This window comes from Pseudonaja textilis, chromosome 1, assembly GCF_049901715.1.
Source record: "Pseudonaja textilis isolate UNSWEBS1 chromosome 1, rPseTex1.2, whole genome shotgun sequence".
Taxonomy (NCBI): domain Eukaryota; kingdom Metazoa; phylum Chordata; class Lepidosauria; order Squamata; family Elapidae; genus Pseudonaja; species Pseudonaja textilis.
The window spans coordinates 190,721,856-190,748,604 of record NC_141990.1 but is presented as its reverse complement, the minus strand read 5'-3'; the positions used below and the strand labels follow the sequence as shown (position 1 = coordinate 190,748,604).

General features: G+C 35.3%; 1 protein-coding gene across 3 annotated transcripts in view; it reads right to left on the bottom strand.

Moving 5' to 3' along the window:
- Positions 1-231: 231 nt before the first annotated feature.
- Positions 232-26,749, bottom strand: part of LOC113434107 (sodium channel protein type 2 subunit alpha-like) — a 114,070-nt gene continuing 87,552 nt past the window's right edge. For 2 of the 3 annotated variants that reach the window (XM_087920017.1, XM_087920016.1), the window contains 9 exons: positions 24,603-24,757; positions 22,723-22,896; positions 13,880-14,002; positions 10,289-10,558; positions 9,554-9,607; positions 8,120-8,261; positions 6,468-6,568; positions 6,022-6,292; positions 2,296-5,051 (listed from right to left, as the gene is read on the bottom strand). In XM_087920017.1, the coding sequence (XP_087776143.1) occupies positions 3,880-5,051; positions 6,022-6,292; positions 6,468-6,568; positions 8,120-8,261; positions 9,554-9,607; positions 10,289-10,558; positions 13,880-14,002; positions 22,723-22,896; positions 24,603-24,757 (2,462 nt within the window). In that variant the 3' untranslated portion in view covers positions 2,296-3,879. Of the gene's footprint in view, positions 1,057-2,295; positions 5,052-6,021; positions 6,293-6,467; positions 6,569-8,119; positions 8,262-9,553; positions 9,608-10,288; positions 10,559-13,879; positions 14,003-22,722; positions 22,897-24,602; positions 24,758-26,749 lie in introns of those variants that run through there. The other variant, XM_087920018.1, reaches the window with a different exon arrangement.

Below are 26,749 nucleotides of genomic sequence, written 5' to 3'. Positions count from 1 at the left end.
CGAGCTACACATTCTCTATTAACTATGTCCTGCTGATGGCTTAAGAAGTGTGAATCTTTGGTATCTATTGATGTAGCTGGGCCTATCTACATCAATAGGATAAACAATTGGATAAACAATTGGATCTTATTTTGGTTTGTTTCACTATTTAACACCCTCTCCCCCATCCTGAAACATTATTTTACTTTCATGAAAATTTAAAGTTAAAAAGGAGGACAAAATTAATCAATCCATGATAAAAATGATCAGCTTTATTCTTTTGTCTTGTTAGTAATATGGTTTATAGCTATTTATGTTAAAATATTCTTCTACATGCAATTCATCAATATATATTACTAGTCAATAGCCAAAGTAAAAGAATAGGTTTACTTCTTCCCTCTGTAAGAAACAGACAAAACAAAGATGCCCAGATACATTGGTTTTCATTTTGCTATTTTGTTCTTAAAGAAACAGGACATTTGAATCAGCCTCCAGGGACCAAATTACAGTTATGATGTATCTAACGCAGCACAGATCAAAATGAATACTGCAACCGATGTAGCAGTAGTGAAATTCAGACCCAAGTGTTGGTGCAAGTACAATGAGAACCAAACATTCATTCATATCAGTGATCCAAAGCTCACTGCTTTCACAGGCATATCACACACTGTCTCTATACACCTGCAATTGCTTCACATTCAGATTTGTTCAGCTTTTCTAATTGAAATTGCTAGGAGGTGCAGAAACAAAACGTCGCAATAACAACCTGATTGTCCCCCACCCCCACTGGTATGTTAAAATGTATTATAAAATACCGGTTCAAATAAATAAAGCAAGCATATCAACTGCAAGCTGATAAATCGAAGTGATTTAAAAATAATATAAAATATGCTTTTATAAAAAGTTTTATACATTTATATTTTAAACCAATTACCATGTTCATAGTACATCTTGTTAGTACAGTAATGTTTCATGTCATGGAATAATCTATTAATAAAAATTATACAGTGGTTATATGCAGCATCAAATATCATTAGAATAATATCTCTTCTTTCAGCTTCAGACACGATTTCCCATCTGACCGTTACAAAAAAAAGATGAATCAGAGGCAATAAAGGTATTCTGCACCAACAGATTTAGATCCTGCCACTAAAATCCAAATAACTCTGATCAGCATAAATTGTGGAACTTTACTAAATTGTACACATCAGCCCCATTTCCAAGCATGGCATGTTCAATCAATTTAGGATTTCTCTGTTTTCCCTATAAGGTACGTAAGGTGAGAAAGCTCTTATCTAAAAGTAAAAAGAATATGTATCAGCTGATCTTTATTTTTTAAAGAAAATCTTCACTCAACTACAGTAATGATCATTCAACAACTGTATAATGTACCAGAACTGCACAGAGGTTAAACAGTAATTTCTAAAAGTCTTTGCTCCTTTTTCCAAAGCTTCATGGGAAGAAAGTCTTCCTTTCTCCTTGTGAAAAAGTTATGTGGGATACCTTTCCTAAGGTAGCACCTGACATCTGCACTTGTTTTAGACACAACATAAGCATACTATTTATTGAGTGGCCATTCTCAATCTATAAAATATTGAAGAAGCTAATCTAGAATCTTTGCAGCTCTAGATGTGTTCAACAATTCTCTTTCAAACAGTGATGATTATTCAATAATCTTGAGAGCCAGGCTGAAAGATCATATCCAATAAATCTAGAGCTAGTTTGAAAGAAAAAAGAAATGGCATATTTAAATAAGCCGAACGTATAATTTTTTTGGCTTATTTCATTTAATTTATTAGATTGTTATAGCTGCCCATTCCAGAAGACTCTGGATGGCTTAAACATAAATGAAAAAACAACAACAGTAAAAACAATTATGATCCACATAAACAAACAACCCTGTTTAGCAAACGAATTGTGAAATATACTGAATCAGATATGAGCATTTACAATAAAAGGAGAAGAAAAGTTGCCATGTTATTTGATTCAGTTTACCTACATATTATAAGCTGTATGGAAACTTTTATCTTGTATTATATAGCATGAATAGGTAAAAAACTACAAACTTATGCAACCCTGAAATTTGGACAAGTTATGACTCCTTGTTAGTTGCTTACTTTTCCATCATGCATGAGCTAGGAAGTAGAGCATGCCTTCATGCAAATCTGTTATCTCTACATGTGTGAAAATACCAGTAGACTAACTGGCCAAACAAATTCAAGGGATAACTGATGTGCTAGAGTCTTGGGATAGCTCATAAAACACCATTTTAAGATGCCAGACCCTATTGTTGTTATCGTATTATTTTAGATGTTGAATGAATGAATGAATTCATCAAATCAGTAAATCCATGAACAAATGATAAGAGCTAGTCTTACCATCAAATGCAGTGTATACACTGTATGCTATAGTATTGTATTTTAGAATATGTAAATATGTTAGAATATTTATTTTTGATTATTTTTAATAGTTATCTTTTTCCCTGTGGAGGTAGTTACAGGAGAATACACATGAGAATGTAAAACCCTTTCGGTTTTTGCATTCTTATGTACCATATCTCACAGGATTGAAGACTTTTCCCCTTAAGAAAGTATCACTTCAGAACATATTCCTCTTCTACAATAGGAATATTTGTATGTGTACATACAAACAGAAAACTAAAACATGTGGAAGTTGAAGATCTAGAAGAATTGCCCAAACGTGAGAAAATTAAAAAAAGAAGTTGTCAGAATTGATGGTGTCCGTGTAGCAGCTAATTCAGATTGTTTTGGGAAGAAAAATCCCACAAAACTCAATTTAGTACTTGAGTTATGCCAGACACCAGCCTATATTCTTAAAGCACCTATCTGCCTCTTTAAAAAGGGGAGCAGATTTCAGCCAAATTCAAACAGCCAATGGCCTGATCGGTGATAAACTGCAAATAAAATCTGGAATCAGCAACAGCCAATAAAGAAGATTGGTAGGTCAAGTTGCTGGCTGACCTTCCACAGTGATGGGGGAGGAACTCTTGTTGCTACCTATGGCAGGAAGCAACACATCTTGGGCCTCCCCTCCAGGTGGCCAACCATTTACTGCCCTTACTCTTCACTTCCCAGCTGGGTTTCTATCTTGCTTTCTTCTGGTTCCTTTCAATCATATAAGTTCAAGGTCTGAACTTCTAGTTGCTTACAATTCTCTTAAGCTTTTCTTTTCATTGAATTTTAATTGGAAGTCAAGTTTCTTATTTTGATTCCCTCATTTCTTTTCTGGTAGGCTTACCTTTTAGTAAACTTAGCTGGACAACGGGTTTTTTTTTCAGGGTGAAACTTGCAGGTCTGAAGAATGTTGCAGATAAATGTTGGACAAGCCTACAAATGTCTGACAAGAGTTTTAAGCCTACAATGGTTAAGTTCCCCAATGATCCTATCAATATTATAAGTAACAAAGTTAAATACATATATGTTCATATATATAAATGTATCTGTGAAAAATCAATTCTGTTGCTGGACATAATCACAAACAATGATTTGTGAAGAGAAATACAACTGCACTAACAATTTTGTCAAATATGACGTAAATGGCAATTGAGATGTACACACTGGATACAATTACTGCAGCAAGGGAATATTTTTTGGTTGTTAACACACACACACACCACACACACACAAATGCTAATGCATTCTTGCAGCCTATAGTAATTTTGTGAATCCTCTTCATCTGTGCAAGCTGGTAAGAATTGTTCTTGTCCTCATAAGTCAACGATAAAATTACAAGTACCTTGGATGCATGACTATATTATGTTGATATAGTAGAAATGGTCAGTTTGGCATAAGCTTCAGCATAATTCCTGTTAGTATCAGCATTATCTTTCTGATGCTGTAAACCATTTGGTGTAGATAGAATTACAGGCCTGCTTCAGGGTTACTTTCTATAATCCTTGTCATCTTTACCTTTTTCTTCTTTTTCTGACTTTTCTTGTTCGTATTTGTCTGGTTTTGTTACACTATCATAGGAAGGAGGTGAAGTTGTGGAGGAACTTCTTTCTGTCTTTTCCAGAGTTAAGCTCAAACTTAATTTATCAAAAGTCGTTTCTGTTTTGGAAGGAAAAACGTCCCCATCCCTGTATAAGTATGATGTATTGCACACTGGTTTCCTCAGGCGATATTGCCGAAAGGCTCTCTGAATAACTTTAGCTGACTGCTCCTCAAGTTTCCGCTTCAGGGTGGTGGTAATTGGTTCATAGGAGACTTTTGAGGGATTAGCAGCCATAAACCGGTCTTCCATTTGCACACGAAGGGCGTCCATTTCATCGCTTTCACCCAAAACACGCTTTGTAAAGGCAAATAAGATATCAAGGCAGTGAATTCGGTCACCACTCACAATGGGCAGGTCCATTGCAATTAGTTGAACTTTGTTTGGTTTTGGTATTAGCAGAGGGGGCTCTAGCGAGGCAGCAAAATCAAAGAGTTTGCTGTACTCTATAAACTGTGTTGCGCCTGGGTCAAATTTTTCCCAGACCTCATAGAACATCTCAAAGTCATCTTCCCCTAATGGTTCAGCGCTTTCTTCGGTAGCTACGCTGAAGTTCTCCAAAATGACAGCAATGTACATGTTGACTACAACTAAAAATGAGATGATAATGTAGCTGACAAAGAAGAAAATCCCAACTGAAGGATTGCCACAGTCTCCTTCAACTGAGCTTCCTGGATGAACTTTTTTAGGGTCACAGTCTGGCTCCTTGTTGAGAATGGGAAACAGCAGATAATTCCAACCACCGGAAGTGGTAATTTGGAACAGGCAGATCATACTGTTAGCAAAAGTTTCAAAATTGAACATATCGTCAATCCCAGATTCTTTTTTAACATAGGCAAATTGGGACATTCCAAATATGGCGTAGATGAACATGACCAGGAAAAGGAGGAGACCGATGTTAAACAAGGCAGGGAGAGACATCATCAAGGCAAAAAGCAGGGTGCGGATCCCTTTTGCACCCTTGATTAGACGCAGGACTCGACCAATCCTGGCAAGTCGGACCACTCGGAACAAAGTGGGGGATACAAAATATTTCTCAATGATTTGTGACAGGCACATACCTAAAAAAAAAAAAATCACCATGAGTTAAAATTGTATAGTTATATTTTCATACATTTATTGCATATTATTGTAACTTTAAATCAGGAGTGAACATTATTGTAACTATAAATCAGGATGAAATAACAGACTTGTGGTTTCTTTTATCTGAAATTGTCTCTATCCTCCTTTTCTAAGCCATATGATTGAGAAAACCAGAATGTCAAAACTAAAACTAAGTCAATGTGTCCTCTGCACAAAAATGCATCTTTTTTAAAATAGTAAAGATGGGAGAGTTATATCAGAAAGGAAAAAAAATTTAACGCATAGCACACGATGTACGCAATTCATTTTTATTCAGAGTGTTTCACAGAGATCTATGAATTCTGAGAACTTAAAAAATGCATTTGGTCTTTAAATAGGATCCTGAAGAAAGGGGCTTCAATGTTTAAAACTGGAAGATTCTGAATATAATTTTTTAAGATTATAATAAGTAAATTATAGTTATCATCTACTGGTTTAATAATGGCCCTCTTCTGACATATTAACTATCTAAATATTTTAACCTCCTTTTCTATACTTAAAAAGATCTTTAAAAATTCTAGCATGTTTATTACAATTAGTGTTTTTCTATTTGTGACAATTTCTTGGAAATATGAATATTAAAGTGTATGTATTCATAATATAAGTGAATAAATATATTTGTTTACTCAAAGAAGGGGAAAAAAAGATAAAAGCTATCTCAGGTAGCACCCATCGTCTATAGGAATAAATTCACCAATTAATTATGTCTTGCATTAAGAGTAGAGGTTTTTGGTTTGTAGCTGAAATCAAATGAAAGTACTTTCTATGATGTTTTATGCTTTAACAATTTATCTTATACAAATAACTAATTCTAACAGGCTTTGTAAGATATGTCATCAGCACTGCTTAATAATTTATATCAAATATCCAGAATATTCAAAAGACAATTTTACTTCAAAAGTTTCTTACCTACAATGGAGAATATGACAACCACAAAATCAAATATATTCCAGCCAATAGTGAAATAATAGTAACGGAGAGCAATCAATTTCAGGAGACACTCCCCAGTAAAAATAACAATGAAAATCAAATTAATCCAATATAAAATATCTTCTACAGATTGATCCTGGTCAGCTGTTTCCACCATCATGGTAACCATATTAAGGCAGATAAGAACCATGATACCGATATCAAAGGCTTGTTTGGTTACAAAATCAAAAATGAAGCCTTGTATTTTATTCTAAAAAAGAAAAAGAAAACAATGTTATCTGTTATTTCCTGAAGGATTGGAAATCATTTTACGAAGTTATTTTTCAGTTATTGATAAAAGGATACATTTTTAATTTCAGTTAAACAAAGTATTTTACTTCTATCTATTTGTTTTAGCCAGTTAAACAAACAACAAGCATTCTTACTGATGGCCTGGGTATAGGTTTCTGTGGTTTTTTGGATCCCAATTTTTTCATGGCATTATAATATTTTTTCTGTTCTTCTGTCATAAAAATATCTTGACCTCCTAAGTAAAGAAGTAAAACAAAATGGTTACAACCATTTACCCACAAGGACAAAGCTGCATATGGTAGTTTAAAAAGGGTTTTTTTTAAAAAAAGAAATCGGTTGTTTCCTCAACAAACTAAGTGGTCACAGGTTAAGAAGAGTTCTTCTCATAAAATTCTACTAACCAGTTAAAAAAACTATGAAAGATTCTCAAAATGAAGGAATGTGGAACAGTGGAATTTTTCAAGAGTTTATATTGCAACTAATGGTTATTATGTTTTCATAAAATGTTCTGGATATAAGATAGAACACAGAAGGGGCAAAATGTATTTTAATACTATATTATTCTGGATAGATAGAATAAATAATAAGGGATAGCACTGAGTTCCAAAAAAATGTTTCCAAGTTGATGTAATAGAACTGTAATGGCACAAATAATTCAATGTACATGTAATTCTTGACTCACAACCACAATTGAGCCCAACATTTTGGTGCTTAAATGAGGCATTTGTTAAGTGGGTTTTGCCCCATTTTACAATGTTTCTTGCCACGGTTGTTAAGCAAATTCTTGTGGTGGCTCAGTTAGTAATATGGTTATTAAGTGAAACTGGCTTTCCCAGTGACCTATCTTGTCAGAAGGTTGCCAAAGTTGATCACATGATCACTGCAACTGTCATAAATATGAGCCAATTGCCAAGCATCTGAATTTTGATCATGTGACCATGAGGATGCTGCAATGGTTGTGACAAATGGTTTTATGTCTCTTTTTTCACTGCTGTTGTAACTTCAAATGGTCATTTTGTTAAGCTACTATTGTATAACTACTTTCAGCTGAGGATTTTGTATAAGTGTCTTATTTGTGGATAAAATGGCTATATTCCAAAATGGAATTAAGAATTTTTTAAAATAAATATTTTAAAGGTAGTAGTCAGAGACTCAACTTTTTTAGTAATTTAATGGGCTGCACGTAAAAGGGCAAGGGAGAAGAGAGAAAAGGAGCGCTCTAAAAGTCTTGAAAGGCCTTTGTCTCCATTTTCTTATGCAACAACATAAAATGGAAAACAGTTTTATTTCCTTCAAATACTTACTGAAAAGATCACTACAATATTGAATTTTTGTCATTTAACATTCTAAATTGTTAGCTATGAAAGAAAAATAATATTAACAAATATCTATGAGAAATTATTTTTCCATTATAACAATTACGTCAGTTGTGGGCAGCCTTTCAGTGTTGAGTGAGCCTACTGCTACAATATTTTCACACACTTTTATGCGTAGCAGTTACTAAAATGTAATATGCAGTTACTAATTGGAATGAAACATAATTATATTGAGAACTAAACTCATTCAGTTAAACAACTAAAACTACATTCTAGCTATTTAATTATAACAATGAGTATATTGAAGTGAAAACTAATTGCTTAAATTTTATTTATTTATTTATGAAATTTATTTGCCGCCCATCTTGTGTCCAATGGCTGTAGGCGGCTTGAAACATAAAAAAAAAACATTAAAATCATCTATTATAAAAATACAGCAAATAAAAATGTTAACAGACATTAATGAATACTTATCTTCTTTTTCTGTTGGTTGAAATTATCAATGATGACGCCAATGAAAAGATTCAAAGTGAAGAAGGAACCAAATATAATGAAGCCGACAAAGTAAAGATACATATACAGGTTATTCTCATACTGGGGTTGCTTTTCTATCTATAAAATAAGGAGGCATGGAAAAATATTACCAATGAGCTTTCAGGAATGATGAAGAATGTGTACACTAAATATTTGCTGAATATTTGCTGAACAATGAAATAATCTACAGAATTTATCTTTTTTTTTCTTTCCTAGCATTTTCTCACACATGCAGAGTCCACTTTTTGGGGATCAACTGAGTCTTGATCCCTTGGTTGATCCATTGGAATTGATTGACCAGTTTGTCACAGCTGTGAGCTAAGGTAGAATCACTGGCCCAAAGTCAGTCAGCTAGCTTTCATGTCTAAGGTGGGACTAGAATTTCTGGTCTCTGGATTTCTAGGCTGGTGCCTTAACTTGACCAAACTATCTCTCTATACAGAATATATGGTCATATCTTGAAATCCATTTTCTTCATTAATTTCCCAGAAAGTCTGTGGAGAAAATACTTTGGATGACATTAGAAGCAGCAAACCAATGCCGAAAGAGGTGCACCTGGGATCCTTCTGAACATAATTCTATTTTATCATGAGATATTCTAAGAATAGAGCAGTATGGGGTATACTGGTGCAATAATGGAAGAATCTAGTATTAGCTTCCTTAATGTTCTCTTCAATAGTAAATACTGGAGAGAAGAAGAAATACTGGAGAATTCATTTCAGGTGAATTGGAAGATAGTCAAACTAAATCCCAAGCAGTTCTAAAGAAAACAAAACAGCTGCTCTGTTGGTGAGGAAAAGTTCAGCACATGCACTATATACTTTCTCAGTGTTGTTACAACTGCTAAGAGAAGTGAGGGAGATGAATGAAAATTACTCAAAGCTCCTTTAGCAAGGAGTAATGAAAGATTACCTTGTCTCAGTATTCTTGGCTATTAGTGGAGCTTCCCCCAACATGGAGTGAAAAAAAAATTGGAGAAAAGCAACATTCTTTTACACAGGCCTAGTTATCTGGCAAATAATTACTCTGAAGGTCCTATTATTCTTACCAAAAGAGAGAAGCAAAGAAAAAAAGTAAAGTCAAGGAGGCAAAATTAAGGAGATGTTGCTGCTTCTAATTCATAACTCAGGATTAAAAGTCAAATTTCTTCTGCTTGGTCCTAAAGAATAAGCTTTCTAAACTCCAGATTATCTTCTAATATCTAAAGACCAAAACTTTGATGGACAAGAAAGATGTTCAAAGCGTCTGATCACTGAATGAATCTGATCGAAAGCAGTAACATTCATTCAGTAATGTCCCTTTATATAATCTGAAAGCAAAGCAAAATCTACTTATTATGAACACATGGACATTTGTCATCCTATACTTACTCCTGTTGAATCAACAGCAGCATACATGATTTCCATCCATCCTTTAAAGGTAGCCTATAAAGAAAGTGTCAGTGTTGATATATGGCAGATGCTGTTCCATTAAGAGAACTATGGATGCAACCTAGACTTCAAAATGAAAACCTCTATTTGGAATTAAATGAATAGCTTCAGAATAAAGAACTGTGCTAGTCTACAAATGGCCCTGAACTAATTTTAATGACCAAGTAAATGTTCTGCAATTTTATAATTTAGCACCTGATACTTCCCAAAGATGGCCAGCAATAGTGACTAATGCAAATGCCAATATATTTAGCATCAACTGGATGGACTTTACATATAGTTCTTCACTATCTTTATTTTTAACAACTGGTACTCAATTTCACATGTTTCCTTCTTAAAGAAAAATGACGCTGAAGCAAAGCATAAATATGTTAGAACAGAAGAACTGAAACGGTGAGTCATGGCTATTCTACACAAGTCACTGAATGTACTGATCTGGGTCAGTCCAATGGCTTTTATTTGACAAAAATGGTGAAGATACAGCAAGAATTCTTCCCAAAAAATCTCTGTAGATATGTTGTTCCTATAAGCTAAAATATTGCTTGCTTGAAAATAGGGATGTGAATTGATAGGATTTGGCTAATGGCTTCACTTGTTTCCATTTTTCCTATGAAACCATGGACTACATAGGATAGATGGAAAGTTATTACTAGTATCATAGTGATAGTTACTTACAACTTGAAGAAGAGAGAGATAGCCAGCTCCAACGTTGTCAAAGTTGACTTTAACATTTCTCCATCTGGCATAGTCTAAAGTCTCACAGACATTTTTAAATGGAACGATTGAATGTGAAATCCTTACTCCATCTGTTTTGTTAACACATTCAAAGAATGTACCAGAAAACAGATTTACACCCATGATGCTGAAAATTAGCCAGAATATAAGACAAACTAGAAGCACATTCATAATCGAGGGTATGGCTCCTACCAGGGCATTCACCACCACCTGGAGTGAGGGGAACAAAAATTGTGTAAAAGGTTGTAGGTCTACATTCCATAGTCTTCTGGCACCTGAAAGATTAAATACATTTATCCCAATACAAAGTGGAACATATTATCTTAGGCTTGCAAAACAGGTAACAAGAAAAAGAGCAATGAAACAGAAATTGTCTGAAGTATAAATATATAAAACTGATAAGGCAATTCTCCAATTCAACATTCACATAACAAACATGCTGATGTGGCCCACCAAAATGCAGCAGCTAGCAAGAATTACTGTTCTCTGTCAGTAGCATGAAAGGAGATCTCAGGAATAAAGAACAGAAATATCTTAAATATTATGTTACCATAATTGGTTTATAGGGTAGATTTTTTTTATTTTTAAAAAGAATCTCTGGAATTTCAGGGATTGACAATTTATAATGATTCTATTTCTACAAACTTCTGTAGAGGGATTCTACAGACTCCTCACGTCCTGGACATAAATTGTTTCAACTTCTACCCTCAAAACATTATAGAGCGTTGCACATCAGAACAAGTAAGACACAAGGACAGTTTTTCCCTGCACGCCATCACTCTGCTAAACAGCTAACTCCCACAATATTGTCAAACTACTAAGACTGTATTACTATTATTCTTCTCATCCTTCCTATTATCCACCTGTTTCTATTTAGGATTACAACCTTGCGGCTTGCATCTGTACGATTTATATTGTTTTATTTAGTTTCATAGTATGATTTGATTGCTTATTTAGTATCCTATGACTATCACTAAAGTATTTCTTATGTACACTGAGAGCTTATGCACTAAAGGCAAATTCCTTGTGTGTCCAATCACAGTTGGCCAATAAAGAATTCTTTTTTATTCTATTCTATTCTGTTCTGTTTTATTCTACATCTTTGGACTGATTTGTCAAGAAAGTATGCAAGTTTTGCAGTGGAGGAGGAATTCAACTGAGCTAAATGCATTGATAGGGCAAAGAAGCAATGGTGGAATAATGAAATACTCATCCTGACATCCTGATTCACACAGAAGGAATGGTGGGATTTTCACTGTGAGGAAGGATTTATAATTTTTTTTGTTACTATGGCTTGTACCAGGAACCTATGATTTTAGCTTAAAAAGAGAAACATCATCTTCTGAACAAGATAATCAAGATGTGATGAAGGGCAGGTATAGTAATATAGTACTTATGAAGACAAACCAGAAAGGAAAATGAACATGAGCCGAAGTCAGAAGGATGGGATGGGATGCAAATGAAACAGATAAATCAATGACTATAGAATAAGAAGAAAAACTGGCATTAATGTTTTCCAGACTAAGACTTGGTAAACAATGGAATCTTAAAATGCTCAGAAAATGAGGAAATAAATGTAAGTAAGCAATGTTATGCTTAAAGATTTTCTGATGTTTTTTTGCACATTTGTGTAGCTTTTTGAACTGACCTAATAAAGTCATTGTTCTGATTCAGTCTTGGATATTTTTTGGATGGGCAAATTGATTTTTGCGCAAACAAAATATCAGTAACAGTGTCACTTTAATTTGCAATACAATGCCCTTTCAACTCAATCCAGCTGTTTTATTAACATAAGGATACCAATTGAACAAATATTACAATATCTGGATATCAACCCACAGTATACATACATACATACATACATACATACATACATACATACATATGCATGTATGTGTGTGTGTGTATGGTATTCAGCTTTGTTCGGGTATTTTCCCACGTCATTATAGTTGTGCTTTTAAAGTTGTAGCAACGTTTTGGCAGAATCTCATCTGCCATCATCAGGCTTCTGTATTGTATTTTCTGTATTGCAGAATGATGATGATGATGGCAGATGAGATTCTGCCAAAATGTTGCCACAACTTTAAGAGCACAACTATAATGATGTGGGAAAATACCCAAACAAAGCTGAATACCATACATATAAATACCTGTGAAAACTTAAGGATATATATATATATGTGGATCTTTGGTTATTCGGGTTTTCTCCCGCGTAAAATTGGAAGTATCTAGACCGAATAACCTGAATAACCAAAGATCCACATGCAAATACCCGCAAAAACCTCAGAAAACAAATATGTATGTATGTATGTATGTATGTATGTATGTATGTATGTATGTATAGCATTCAGCTTTGTTCGGGCATTTTCCCATGTCATTGTAGTTGTGCTTTTAAAGTTGTAGCAACATTTCGGCAGAATCTCATCTGCCATCATCAGGCTTCTGTATTGTGTTTGTGAGTCAGACTTTTACAGTGGTTTAAAAACAACTGTAAAAGTCTGACTCACAGACGAACACAATACAGAAGCCTGAGGATGGCAGATGAGATTCTGCCGAAACATTGCTACAACTTTAAAAGCACAACTATAATGACGTGGGAAAATACCTGAACAAAGCTGAATACCATACATACATACATACATACATACATACATACAATCAAAGGAACCATCTTCATCTTATTTCTAGTTATAAAAATGAATCAACCAGAAAGACTCCGTGATGTTATTCACACCCTTTTCACATAGTTCAACTACTGAAAAGAAAGGAGGTGCCTTCAAAGATAGGTAGGAAGCTACAGCAGGTTCTAAATGTGGCCGCCAATTTGCAGAATAATTTTTATTCACAGTTGTTGCGATGCTTCCCTATACGCTGTCACAGGCAGCTCAGCGTGCTGGTTGTTAGATTTAAAGCTCTATGCAGCCTGACTAAAGACTGCCTGATACAGGTAGTCCACAATTGAGCCCAGAATTTATGTTGCTAGATGAGAAATTTGTTAAGTGAATTTTGCCCCATTTTATGACTTTTCTTGCCGCATTTGTTAAGTGAATCACTGCAATTGTTAAATTAGTCACATGGTTGTTAAGGGATTCTGGTTTCCCTGTTGACTTTGCTTGTCAGAAGGTTGCAAAAGGAGATCTACATGACTCTGGGACACTGCAACTGTCATAAATATGTACTCATTTTTATATGCTTTTTTTCTTTTCTTTTTTAAATTACAGCTTGTTTGGCAATAAACAAAGAGACGCAATCTGTTCTAGGATTAATTTACGTCGCCTTATGTTGCCATTTTGCATAATGTGTCTCCCAAATGGTTCTAAGGATAGCATTAAAAGAACAATGCATTTGGCTGTAAAAACTATTTGCCAGAACGACTGTGGCTATGTTAATCTTCTCTGCAAATCTTTATCCTTGTTACAGGGAATGTTTCTAATCGTGGAAAAGCCAAACAGCAGATAACTTCACCCAACAAATATTCTCCAGAAATCCCCAACGAGTCAGCTCGTTACCAATAATTGTCGTCTTACTTACCCTCATTCCTTCAAAGCGGGATAGGGCCCTTAAAGGTCTCAAAGCTCTCAGGGTGCGAAGTGATTTAATAGGACCAAGTTCAGAATAGTTCAAGGCGTTGGCAATTAAACTGACCAAGGAAACCTGTTCAAAAACAAAAAGCACTAGCATATCAAAATCATGTCACAGAAGAATTGCTTGGGGAAAAACGGTATCCTGTTTAAAAACATAATTAACAAAAAAGACTTAAATGATCAGATGGATTACCAGATTAAAGTGTCTGGACTGAATGGTTTAGATATTTAACCTATATTTAGTCTGCTTTTCACTCTGGTAGAATTCAAGGAAGCATACCAATAGAACTGTATTCTTTTTAAGCAAACTTACTGCATTAACTGTTCTAGACCAGTCTGTTTTTACACATTAATTGTAATGTGTGCCTTTGGCATAAAGCCATGCTGGCCACGTGACCACGGAAAATGTCTGTGGACAATGCTGGCTCCCTTTGTTGTGGTCCGCTGGTAGCCTGCGGAGCTGGCAGCAGAGTCAGACAGTGGGGAGGAACATGGGCCAGTTCTGGAGTCTGGGGAGGACTTGGACAAGAGATCTGCATCCGACAAAGAGATGGGGCCAGGGCCACTGAGAGTTATGTGCTGACTCCAGATCCTTCAGAATCTGACATCAGCGAGGCAGAGGAACAGGGGGAGCCTGTTCCCAATGTGCACTTGCACAGAACTGCCAGAAGGCAAGAACAGTTAAGACAAAAGGGGACACTTGGGAGTAAGGCTTGGAGATGATTGGCCCCTCCCATAAGGCATAAAGGAGGAGCAAAAGGACATGAGCCTTTGCAGGAAGCAACTTTGTTCATTCTGGTCAGTCTAAAATCTGAAGCTCCGTATTGACTTTGTGCTCCATTTGGCCTTGTACAGCTAATTGGCAATTTAGTCATTGGCAGCATTTCAAGATGAAGATGGGTGCTTATCAGCCTTATCCTGAAAGACTGGCAGATTACGGGCTGTGACTGCATATAATTCACAGCCGTTGAAATAAAATAAAAAGTTTTTGGGAACAGTGGGTGATTGTTACTGTCTCAGGAAGCCTTGGTCAGAACACCCTTGGCCAAGACACAGAGATGAGCACTGCGCCCTAAAGTCAAATATGACTGGACAGGAAAATCTTTATCTCTAAATCAGGGGTCTTCAAACTTGACAGCTTTAAGACTTGTGGACTTCAACTCCCAGAATTCCTCCTCCAGTCATGTTAGCTCAGGATTTCTGAGAGTTGAAGTCTTAAAGCTGCCAAGTTTGAGAACCCTTGCTCTAAAGAGTCACCTTTATTTCCAGTTGCTAGGCAGTATGAAATCTTTATATACAAAATCAAAAACAAAAAAATCAATAATAATAAACTTAACAATGACACCCAAATTTAAGATAACTCGTTCTCTCTCAGCCCTGGGGAAGATGCAAGGGCAAAACTACTTCCTAAATATGGCTAAATTCGACATCATATTTGTCTGTGAAACATGGCTCAACGCATCTCTTCCTGACTCCATTACCACAGTAAGAGATTTTTACCGATCAGATCGTGAAATTCGTAGAGGAGGTAGTGTTGTTATCTTCTATAAAAAGTCCTTCAGCTAAAAAACATCCAAGTTACCCAGGAGTTTGCTCTTCCTGAGACCATCGTCTGTGAACTATCCTTAAATATCACATTTTGATTCTTACTATGTTACAGAGCCCCTGATTATGACATCGAACATGCAAACAAGCTAAATTCACTACTAACATGGGCAACATCCTGCCCACACGCTTTTATCTTTCTTGGTGACTTCAATCTACCTCATATTAACTGAACCCTAAACGAATGTACAACTGAACCCACACATGCAGCCTTCTACAATGCTGTAACAAAACTGGGACTGGAACAACAAGTAACCAACAATACTAGACTTAACAACTACCTCAATCTCATCTTCTGCGATAGTTTGAATTTAATTTACAGAATACAAACTAAAGAACCCTTTTCCAACAGTGACCACAATATGATTGACTTTTGTCTCAACATACCGCCCACACAAAAATCGTCACAATGATGTAATCCCCAATTATAACTTCAAAAAAGGCAACTATGATCTTCTAGACAATGTTCTCTAATCCCTTGATTGGCAATCTCTATTCACTGTTTGCAATACTGTTGAAGACCATTACAACATATTTTTACTTGAAGTCAAAAGATTCATCGAACTATATGTACCAACAACAACTCCCAAAACAACAAAAAAAAAAAAACAGATTACCCATAACATTAAGGAAACTTCAATCCAAAAAGACATCACTCTGGCGGAAAAACAAATCTGGTCACGTTGCCAATTTCAAAAGCCGATACAAAAATTTATGCCACCAGATAAAGACTGAATGCACCAATTATCACATTAAACAAGAGGAAAACCTTCTATGCACCAATTCCACCTGCACTTTTTACAATTTTGTAAACAACAAATTAAAAGACTCAAGGTCCATCCCATCCCTGAAAGGACCTAATGGTAAAGACTGCAACGATGACACTATTAAAGCCAACCTCTTTAACATATTCTTTGGCTCAGAATTTGTAAACGGCAATGGCCAGTATTTCCTAGCTGAACCACAGAAAACTACAATGATCAAATACATATTGATTTTACAGAAGACAATGTTGAAAAAGCACTTTGCAATCTTTTTTTTTTTAAATATAGTTTATTAATTTTTACAATTAAAACCAGTCACAATACATACACAAATAAGCAAAAGAAAGAAAGAAAGAAAGAAAAGAAAGAAGAGAGAAGAGGAAGAGAGGGAAAGAATTTTAAGAAAAGAAAGAAAGAAAGAGGTTACAGGATTAAAAGTATTCTTATTTTAACAGTTTGCAAGATCTTCTTTTGTTTTCATCACCTTAACTTGTGTCATATAACCACACCTGTTTTTAACTTATATCGTTACCTCGTTATTATGTATTGATACTTTTCTTTTATGCCTTATAATATATTATTTATCTTTGGTCAATCCAATTATACCAACAATTCCAGCTATCATAGTATAGTGAAGTGTCTTTATTTTTTAGCGCCAAAGTCAATTTATCCATTTCTGCGCATTTTGAGATTTTTTCAATAATCATTTCTTCTGATGGAATTTGATGTTGTTTCCAATGTTGAGCGAAGGCTAATCTGGCCGCTGTTAAAATGTGTATTGTTATGTATTTGGTTTTTTTGGAAATTTGCTTATCAAAAATCCCTAGTAGGAAGGACTCTGGTTTGTATTCGATCTGCTCTTTGGTGATTTCTTCCAACCAAGTTTTGATTTTCTTCCAATACTTTTGGGTTTCTGCACAAGACCACCACATATGGAAAAAGGTTCCTTCTTTTTTCCTACACTTCCAGCAATGCGGACTCATGTTGGGGTGCATCTTCGCTAACCATCTATAAAACATTTTATAAAGATTTTCCTTGTATGCTGCCGATTTGGTAATCTTATTGTTTCTGCCCCAAACTTTCTCCCATTCCGCTAATGTGATGCTGCGCCCTACGTTCTTACTCCAAGCAATCATATTTCCTTTTATGATTTCTTCTTCTAGTTCTGTTTCTAATAAGTAGTTATAAAATTTTGTTATGTTTTTTTTATTTGATCCTAATAAAATTTTATCTAACTGTTGCGGTTTGTTATTAATTCCGAATTCTTTTTTGTCTTGTTTATATCTGCTTTGAATCTGAAGATAAACCCATTGATCAATTTTATGTCCTTGCTCTTGAAGATCCAGCCTTGGTTTCAAATTTCCTTGTGGGTCTAATAAGTCTTTGTATTTAATCATTTTGGTAAGCTCCAAATTGTTTGGGTGAATCATTGCCTCCATTGTTGAAATCCATACTGGTACTTTTGTATAATGTTTTTTCCTTATTTTCCTCCAAATTGTTAATAGTGCGTCTCTAATTAAATGTCTATGGAAATATTTTTGGCTGGTTTTCCCTACGTCCCATAGAAAGGCGTGCCACCCCTTTGTAAATCATGGCCTTCTAGAAATAGTATTCTTTTATTGGTTAAATTCACCCAATCCTTCAACCAAACTAATGAGGTGGCCATATGGTATAACTCCCAGTTTGGAAATGCTAACCCTCCCCTGCTCTTCATATCCTGCATTGCTTTTACATTTATTCTGGGTTTTTTCCCTTGCCAAATAAATTTCAGGGTTGTTCTATTGAGTTCTTCAAAAACTTTTTATGTAATTTAATTGGGATCGTTTGGAATAAATACAAAAATTTAGGAGAATGTTCATTTTAATAGTAGCAATTCGGCCTAGTAGTGAAATTTGAAGTTTCCCCACGATTCTAAATCTTTCTTTACCTGATGTATCAGTTTATCATAATTGTTTTCTTTAAGTGTCTTACAGTGTGGGGTTAGCCAAATTCCTAAGTATTTCACTTTCTTTGTCACTTGTATCTGCATTATTTCTTCTAGTTCTATTTTCTGTTTTTCTGTTAGGTTTTTGGTCATTAATTTGGGTTTTTTTGTTTATTTTAAGTCCGCTACTGCTCCAAATTTCTCTAATTCACTCATCAATTTTGGTCCCCTGTCTTTTGGTTCTTCAAGGAAGAAAATCATGTCGTCCGCAAACGCTTGCAATTTATATTCCTCTTTCTTAACTGTTAATCCCTTTATATCTGAATTCCGCCTAATTCGTGTTAATAATGTCTCTAATGCTAATATGAAGAGCAGGGGAGAGAGTGGGCAACCCTGTCTCACTCCTTTTTCTATCTTTATTGGGCGGGTGCATTCCCCATTCACTATTATATTAGCTTGTTGTGTATCATATATAGTTGTTATAATATTTTCAAATTTAGTACCCAGATTCAAATTATAAATTTTTTGAATTAAAAATTGCCAATTCAAATTATCGAAAGCTTTTTCTGCATCTAGAAACATGAGTGCTACTTGTCTCTCTGGGTGGGCTTCATAAAATTCTAGTACGTCTAATACTATTCTTAGATTATTCTTTATTTGCCTAGTTGGAAGGAATCCATTTTGATCTTCATGTATATACAAGTTTAGCAATCTTTTAATCTGTTTGCTATAATAGAAGTGAATATTTTATAATCAGTATTTAAGAGTGAAATCGGCCTGTAATTGTTTATATATCTGGGATCTGTATCCTCCTTCGGGATCAGCGAGATCAGTGCCCCCTCCATGAGTCCGGCATCCTGGCTGCTAGTAAACGTCATTAAAAACTTCCACCATAAGTGGTCCGATTTGATCTGCTATTGCCTTGTACAGCTCCCTGGGATCCCGTCTGGGCCCGGGGTTTTATTATTTTTCTGGCTCTCTATTGCTGATTTCAATTCCGATTCAGTAATGTCTTTATTTAATAGTTCAGCCATTTCTTCCCCAATTGCCTTATCCTTTACTTCATCTAGATAATTCCTTATTCTATCTTCACTGACATCCTCTCTTTGTATAAATCTTCAAAGTATTTATGAATGATTTCTTTTTCTGTTCTATTTCCTGGTATGTATCTCCTTTGCTATCTATTAACTGGTATATCAATCTCTTCTCTTTCTTTTTTTCAATTTATAAGATAGCCATCTTCCTGGCTTGTTGGCATGTTCAAAATAGATTTGTCTGGTTAAGTTCAAATTCATAGTCATTTTCTCTTGATCAATTAAGTTCAGTTTGTGTTTGACTATACTTATCTGATTTTGCAGTTTAGATTCTTTTGGGTTATTTTGTAGAAGGGTTTCTAGCTCCTTAATTCTCTGTTGTAATTTGTTTTGTTGGGAATATTTTTCCTTGTTTCTCTTAGCATTATAAGAGATTGTTGTGCCTCTTATAACCGCCTTCATCATATCCCAGACATTTTGTTTCGTGGTTTCTCCATTATCATTTTCTTTAATAAAAAAATCAATTCCTCCTTTAATTTATTAATGTATTCTTTCTCTCTTATTAATTGAGTGTTTAAGGTCCATCTTTTCTTTGGTTTTGCCCTGCCCTTCCATATTACCTGTATTGGATTATGGTCTGCCCATTCATTAGGCAAAATTTCCACTTCTTTTGTCTCATTTGCTATCTCTCCACTCATCCATGCCATATCAATCCGTGTCCATGTTTGGTGGGGATTTGAATAAAATGTAAATTGTCTTTTTCAGGATGTAATCTTCTCCATATATCTGTCAGATTTAGCTCTTTCATCATTTCCCTACAAATCTTGGGGAACTCTCTCTTCCCCTTTTTATTCTTCCGGCATTACTGTGATCCTTTTGGAAATCAGCAATGGAGTTGAAGTCCCCTACCATACAAATATTTCTTTTTGCAATTCAACCAATTTTCCATATAGGTGTTTAAAAACTCTTTTTGGTCTCCATTTGGGGCATATATTACTACTAAAAGAATTGGAATATCATTAATCCAGATCTGCAAACCCAGAGTCCTTCCTTCTAAGTCCGACCATATTAGCTCAGATTTCAAATCCTCTTTCACATATACTGCGATTCCCTTCTTTTTCTCCTCATCTGCTGGTGTGGTAAATAATTTTCCTAATTTCGGGCATTCTAAATATTTTTCATCCTTCTTCTTTATATGGGTTTCTTGCAGGCACGTTAATATCTGCATTATGTTTAATTAATTTAGATAATATCCTTTTTCTCTTAATTGTTGAATTTAACATTTATGTTTATTGATAGTAATTTTTTTTCTTCTCCCATCTATTTAGTTTTGTTTTGCTCTTTGTCGTGTAACAATTCTCTCTCTTCTTGCGCTTGTATTGATGTAGTTCCTTCTGTCTTTTGTTGTGGATAGGTATTTTCTTGGTTTCCTACCGTTCCAGTTCTATTTTTATGTCCACTGTATTCTTCTTGAAACTTTGTGTCCAATTTCTCCCTACTACTTTGCTCCTGTGGGCCCACCATCCGTTCAGTAAAATCCTGGGCTTTTTCCATAGTATCTATTTTGATTTTCCTCTCTTTCCACGACACTAACATTCCTTCTGGAATAAGCCATTTAAATGTGATTCTTTTTTTATTTAAATATGCTGCCAGAAATTTATAGTCACGCCTTTGTTCCCTTATTCTCCTCGGTATCTGTTTAAGAATCACAATTTCTTTCTCTTTGTAGGTTATAGTTTTATCTCTTGAGGTTCTATATATCATGTCTCGAACACATCTTCTAGTGAATCGTATATGTACTTCCCTGGAACAATTGTGGCGTCTTGCATAGTTTGTATTGACCCGGTAGACTTCATCAAACTCTTTTTGAATTTCATCTTTATCCATCTTCAATAAACCGGCCAGTATTTCTGCCATCAAGTATTCCAGGTCTTCTTCTTTTGATTCTGTCACATTTTGGAATCTTAAACCATCTCTATCTATTGGACTGGACGGAATATGTGCCTACTTCTTAAAAAAGCTATCCACTGCCATAGCTGAACCTCTAAGCATAATCTTTCAAAAATCTTTCAGGACCAGCTCTTTGCCTAACCTATGGTCACAAGCCACGGCCATCCCCATCTTCAAAAGGGGAGACCCCAGCCTAGTTGAAAATTATAGACCAATCTCCTTATGCTGTGTCACCTGTAATGTCATGGAATCAAATATTAACCAATCCATTATCCTCCACTTAGAGACAAGCAACCTACTCTCCAATAAACAATTTGGTTTCAGAAAAAAACTGTCCTGTAATCTGCAGCTCTTACACTGCAAAAACATATGGACTACACAACTCAATCAGGGCAAAGCAATAGACGCAAACTACATAGACTTCTGTAAAGCCTTTGATTCAGTGGTACACGACAAACTACTCCTAAAACTAAAATATTATGGTATCTCTGGACAACTGCATAACTGGATAGAAGCATTCCTGTCAAACAGATAACAAATGGTCAAAATTGGGAGTGTCCTATCAAATTCTGTACCTGTCAATAGTGGTGTCCCCCAAGGCAGTGTTCTAGCACCATCTCTCTTCATTCCCTACATAAATGACCTCTGAGATCATATTAAGAGCAACTGCATTCTCTTCGCTGATGATGTAAAGCTGTTCAATACCACAGACAATATTGCTCCCCTGCAAAAAGATCTCGACTATGTATCAGAATGGTCAAACAAATGGCAACTTCAAATCTCAACAAATAAATGCTCTGTCTTACATATTGGCAAAAAAAATCAGAAAATAAAATACAGACTGAATAGTCAAGACCTTGTTGATGATCCAAGCTCTGTAAAGGACCTTGGAATACTCATCTCTAATGATCTAAGTGTTAGAGCCCATTGTAACTACATAGCCAAAAAGGCATTAAGAGTTGTTAACCTAATCCTACGTAGCTTTTTCTCTGGTAATATCACACTACTAACTGGAGCATACAAAACATTTGCTAGACCAATACTTGAATACAGCTCATCAGTCTGGAACTCACATTACGTATCTGATATTAGCACAGTTGAGAAAGTCCAGAAATACTTCACAAGAAGAGTTCTCCACTCCTATTACCTTGTAAGTGATTGACAAATCAAATCAATAAATAAAAAATAAATAAAATCTGGCGAAAAAAATCTGCAGGGATTTATTCAGGCAATCACCAGGTGTCAACATTGATTCAAAGCATTCCCCACTCCCCAAGACAGAAAATATTAGGAGACACTATGTGAGAATACAACACACGTGCCAAATGTGACTATCTGACAATTTTTTAAAGAAGTTCTCTTTTAAAATAAAACTATTAACATTGTTTAAAAAGTTTACATTATGGCAACCGATGGATGCCATTGTGATTGCTCTGGTGTCAAACACAATCACATGCTGAATTATTAGTTTCAGACTAAGGCATTAAGGTAAGTACATGGAATCAAGACTTACGTCTACAATCATGAAATCCAGCCAGCACCAGGCATTGGTGAAATAGGCTTGAAAACCATAAGCCACCCACTTCAGAAGCATTTCTAAAATAAAGATGTAAGTGAAGACCTTGTCTGCGTATTCCAGTACAGTCTTGATAGTCTTGCGCTGTTCAATGTATATGTCTTCGAAAGCCTATGGATTAAAATACTACAACAAGTAAGGTCATGAAGGTAAAGGATTAAAAACGGAAAAGGGGAAAAAAAGAGAAGGAAAGGAAGGAAGGAAAGAAAAAAATAGAAAAGAAAATACCCCCCACCCATATTGTACTCCATATTTCAAAGATTAGTTTTGCATTGATTTCTATCTCAATTATATTTTGGATAGTTGTATTTTGTTATTCCGCCAGGATTCTTTCTGCTGTTTTGTTAAACAACACAACGTTTTAGTACTATGTTGTAGGCCCTACTTATGAACCACCACACTTATTTGCCCCATTATAAAATACTTCCTGTATTTCAGAGTCATCAGGACAAATCTATTTGCCCCAGTTGCTTTGGAGCCTTCCCACATTTGTTCCAATTTACTTTCTCTATCTGTCCATTCAACTTAGTCTTTTTCTTCTACTTCACCTCCTCTAATGTAATAACTCGTTCCTCTCATTCTTCTCTGCCTATCTTAACGTTCAATGAGAAAGAAGCTCCTTTTGCACATTATTTCTATTTTTTTAAAAAAAATCAGTGTGGAACAGCAGGCAGGGCAATGCCGGCTAAGTTGTAGCTCTTATCAAAAGGGGTAAGTTTAAGACATCCGGTAATAATTATGCTAGCTTCATTCAGAGCAACCTCTATTTTCCCAGTGTGTGCTGATTTATACAAGATTGGGCAGGCATATTCGCCTGCCAAGTAGCAAAGAGCTAGAGCTGTTGTCTTGGCACCCCAGGTAAAGCTTATTAATGAGCTATACCTGGAACAGCCCATCATATGCACTTAACAGACGACATTTGTATGAATGGCTTTCATATACATGCTGCAGACATCCAAAGAGATGGGAAACAATGGGTAAAGAAAGTTTTCTGAAGCTCTTCATTGCCATCTGGTGGTTATGTAGATTTTGAGCTCATAGTATATGAAACTGCAAAATCCTCATAAATGTCAAACTAATCATAACCGACATTTTATGTTCAATGTACCACAGCACAGAACTTTAACAACCATTTCATATTCTCCGAATTGAACAGTGTTAAGAGCCAGATCCCTTGAATTTATCAATGTTTCCGATATTTATTGGTATTTTAATGAGCTTAGATAGAATCTGTTTGAATTGAGGCTGGTTCTATCATATCCTTTATAATCTATTCAACAACTTCATGACAGAAAACTAGGAGCTTAGAGACTTAGAGAAATTTTGAAAGCTTATGTAGATACTACAGAGAAGATAGAAAATTGTGGCCAAAACAGTTAACCTCAGCCAACTATTATTAACAAATAATTATTTGGATTATTAAATGAAGCAAAGCAAAAATAAATGAGAAATAATAAAGCTACAAGAGAACATCTGGAAACATGATAGCTATCATGTGATTTCATATGTCTCCACATTATATAAATTAAAGCTTCCATTTGATGCTGAAGTGACCACTGATAATACCAGACAAGTTTTCCCCATCACCAGGGTTTCACCATAAACGTTTTCCTCCTTGATGGTCATGTACTCAATTTCACTTGTATAAATATCAAGGTTGCCCTCCAATTAGTCCACTTATTTAATTCACAAGCAACAGAACTTGCATGTGAAGTAATGTGGAATCCTGTTGTAGCACAAGCAACAGTTATCCCAAGTAACTTGATTATCCTACAATTGTTTTGTTTACAGTTGGATATGGAATACATTCAACTTACCAAAGCACCACTGCTTAGAAGAATCATGAAGACAATGAAGGTTTCAAACCAATTGTGTTCCACTATCTTAAAGCAAGTTTTGCGAAGGTTCCACCAGCATTTGCCTTTCCCAGACTCTATATTGATCTGACAACATCTGAATTTCTGTACACAGCCTAGAAACCAGAATATTTGCATTAAACAAACTTAACAGCCCTAAAAGAAAGAACCATTATCTATGATAACACCATCTCTTTATAGCAAACCCTGCAATTTGTTTCCAGAACTGGATTTTGCACATAGAAAGGGTGAGTTTCTATTAATTGACAAAATGCCAATTCAACAAAAGTCTTAGCAAAAAGAAGGGAAGGAAATAATATTTCAGATTCCACTACCTCTGCAGGTTCCTGGGCCACCTTCTACACTGTTCTTAACCCCGAAACGTCCCGAGTATGTGTGCCAAATGTTGAAACAGAGTCCTATTGTGATAACACAAGCTCTGCCCTTTACGTATATGCGTTCTCTAGCTGCATATACACACTGTAAAAGGGCAAAGCTGGTTTCACCACGGTAGAGTGTTAGTTTCATCACTTTGATCAAAGGAACATGTCTGCAGATGTTTTATCTGAACCACAATGGTTTGGAATAAATTTTCATTAGGTACAAATAGGAGCCAAAGATGCCAATGGGATTTGTTTGTTGCTACATTATTTCTGCTCATTAATTTCTGGAGTCTTTTCTTACATATTCTACATACTCCAGAGTCATGGATACAGCTTGTCAGCACTCAATGTATGAATAAAAAGATGAAAGAAACAATATAATCCCCTTGATAACTTGGCTCCTCTTTGAGGGAAGAAGATTATGATGAAAGTAATTTTCTCCTGTTCATCTTTAAATCAGCATTAGACTCATTTATCTCAGATTCACATATCCAGTTAAATTTTATAAATCACTAGTACTAAATTCAGCATGCATGATCGTCAACATACATGGTCAACATATATCGTCAACATACACAGAATTCAATTTGGAGAGCTAGAAAGGTTGGCTCACTCAGGTTTCTTCTAATCTGGGAGGGATTCCTCCTAAAGATCTGGAGAATCTTTAAGAATCCACAGGGAAATAATCTGTTCAAATGGTCACTCTCTGTGTGTGTGTGTGTGTGTGTGTGTGTGTGTGTGTGTGTGTGTATGATTAAAAAGTCTACTTGTTTGCTTTGTTGTCTGGAATATGTTTTACTTTTCCATTTGCAGGCATATAGCATTTTTTCAATACTCCAACTGCATTATTGATTGCAAATTATGAGGGATAAACGGCATGTATTTTCAAAAATAACAGTGACTGAGGTTGGCAAGGCCAGAAGCCCAGGGCCAGACAGGACTGTTACCAAATCATGGTACAGGTGCCCTCTGTGTCCACAGTTAAGAAATGAGCAACAAAAAGTTCATTACTATGTAAGGAAGGGAAAAAGATATACACAGTAAGGTATAAGGTGTAAGCTTTGAGGTTATAAATAAAAGGCTTGACTTTGCAGCAGCTATATTCATTATTACAGCATCTTAAAACTGCATTAAGCAATTTAAGCCCCACTCTTGACAATTGCGCTTTTAGCTTCTAGAAAGATGCCTGTGCACTTACACTGTCATTGCTACTACTACTACTACTACTACTACTACTACTACTACTACTACTCTTCAGAGGTTGTTTTTTTCTTCCTTTTTTTGCATTCTGTTTAATCACATGAAGAAAATGAACCAACAGGAACCTTCTTCCTTTGCAATCTGTAAATAGCAAATTTACTATCCATATCCTGGCAAGCGAAAAAACCATCTACAACTTAATTCTCATTTTCTAATTCCCAAAGTTACTGTCAGTCACATCACAAGTGGGCCTGGAGTCCGAATCTTTCATAAGCTTGCTTTTTTTTTTCTTCAGAGGCTAAGAAATTGATTCCATAATAAATGACTGACACATAACCTTTCAGTAACTAGCCAGAAAAGATAAATCAAAGTACACAGCAGTGAGAAGATAATTAGTTCCTGGTGGTATCATATACAGATTAACAAAGTACATTTTGGCTGAAAACAAGGACTGAAAAAGGCAATTATTTGCAATTTTCACAGAATAAATTCACCATGAATACACATCATCACCACAATAAATTT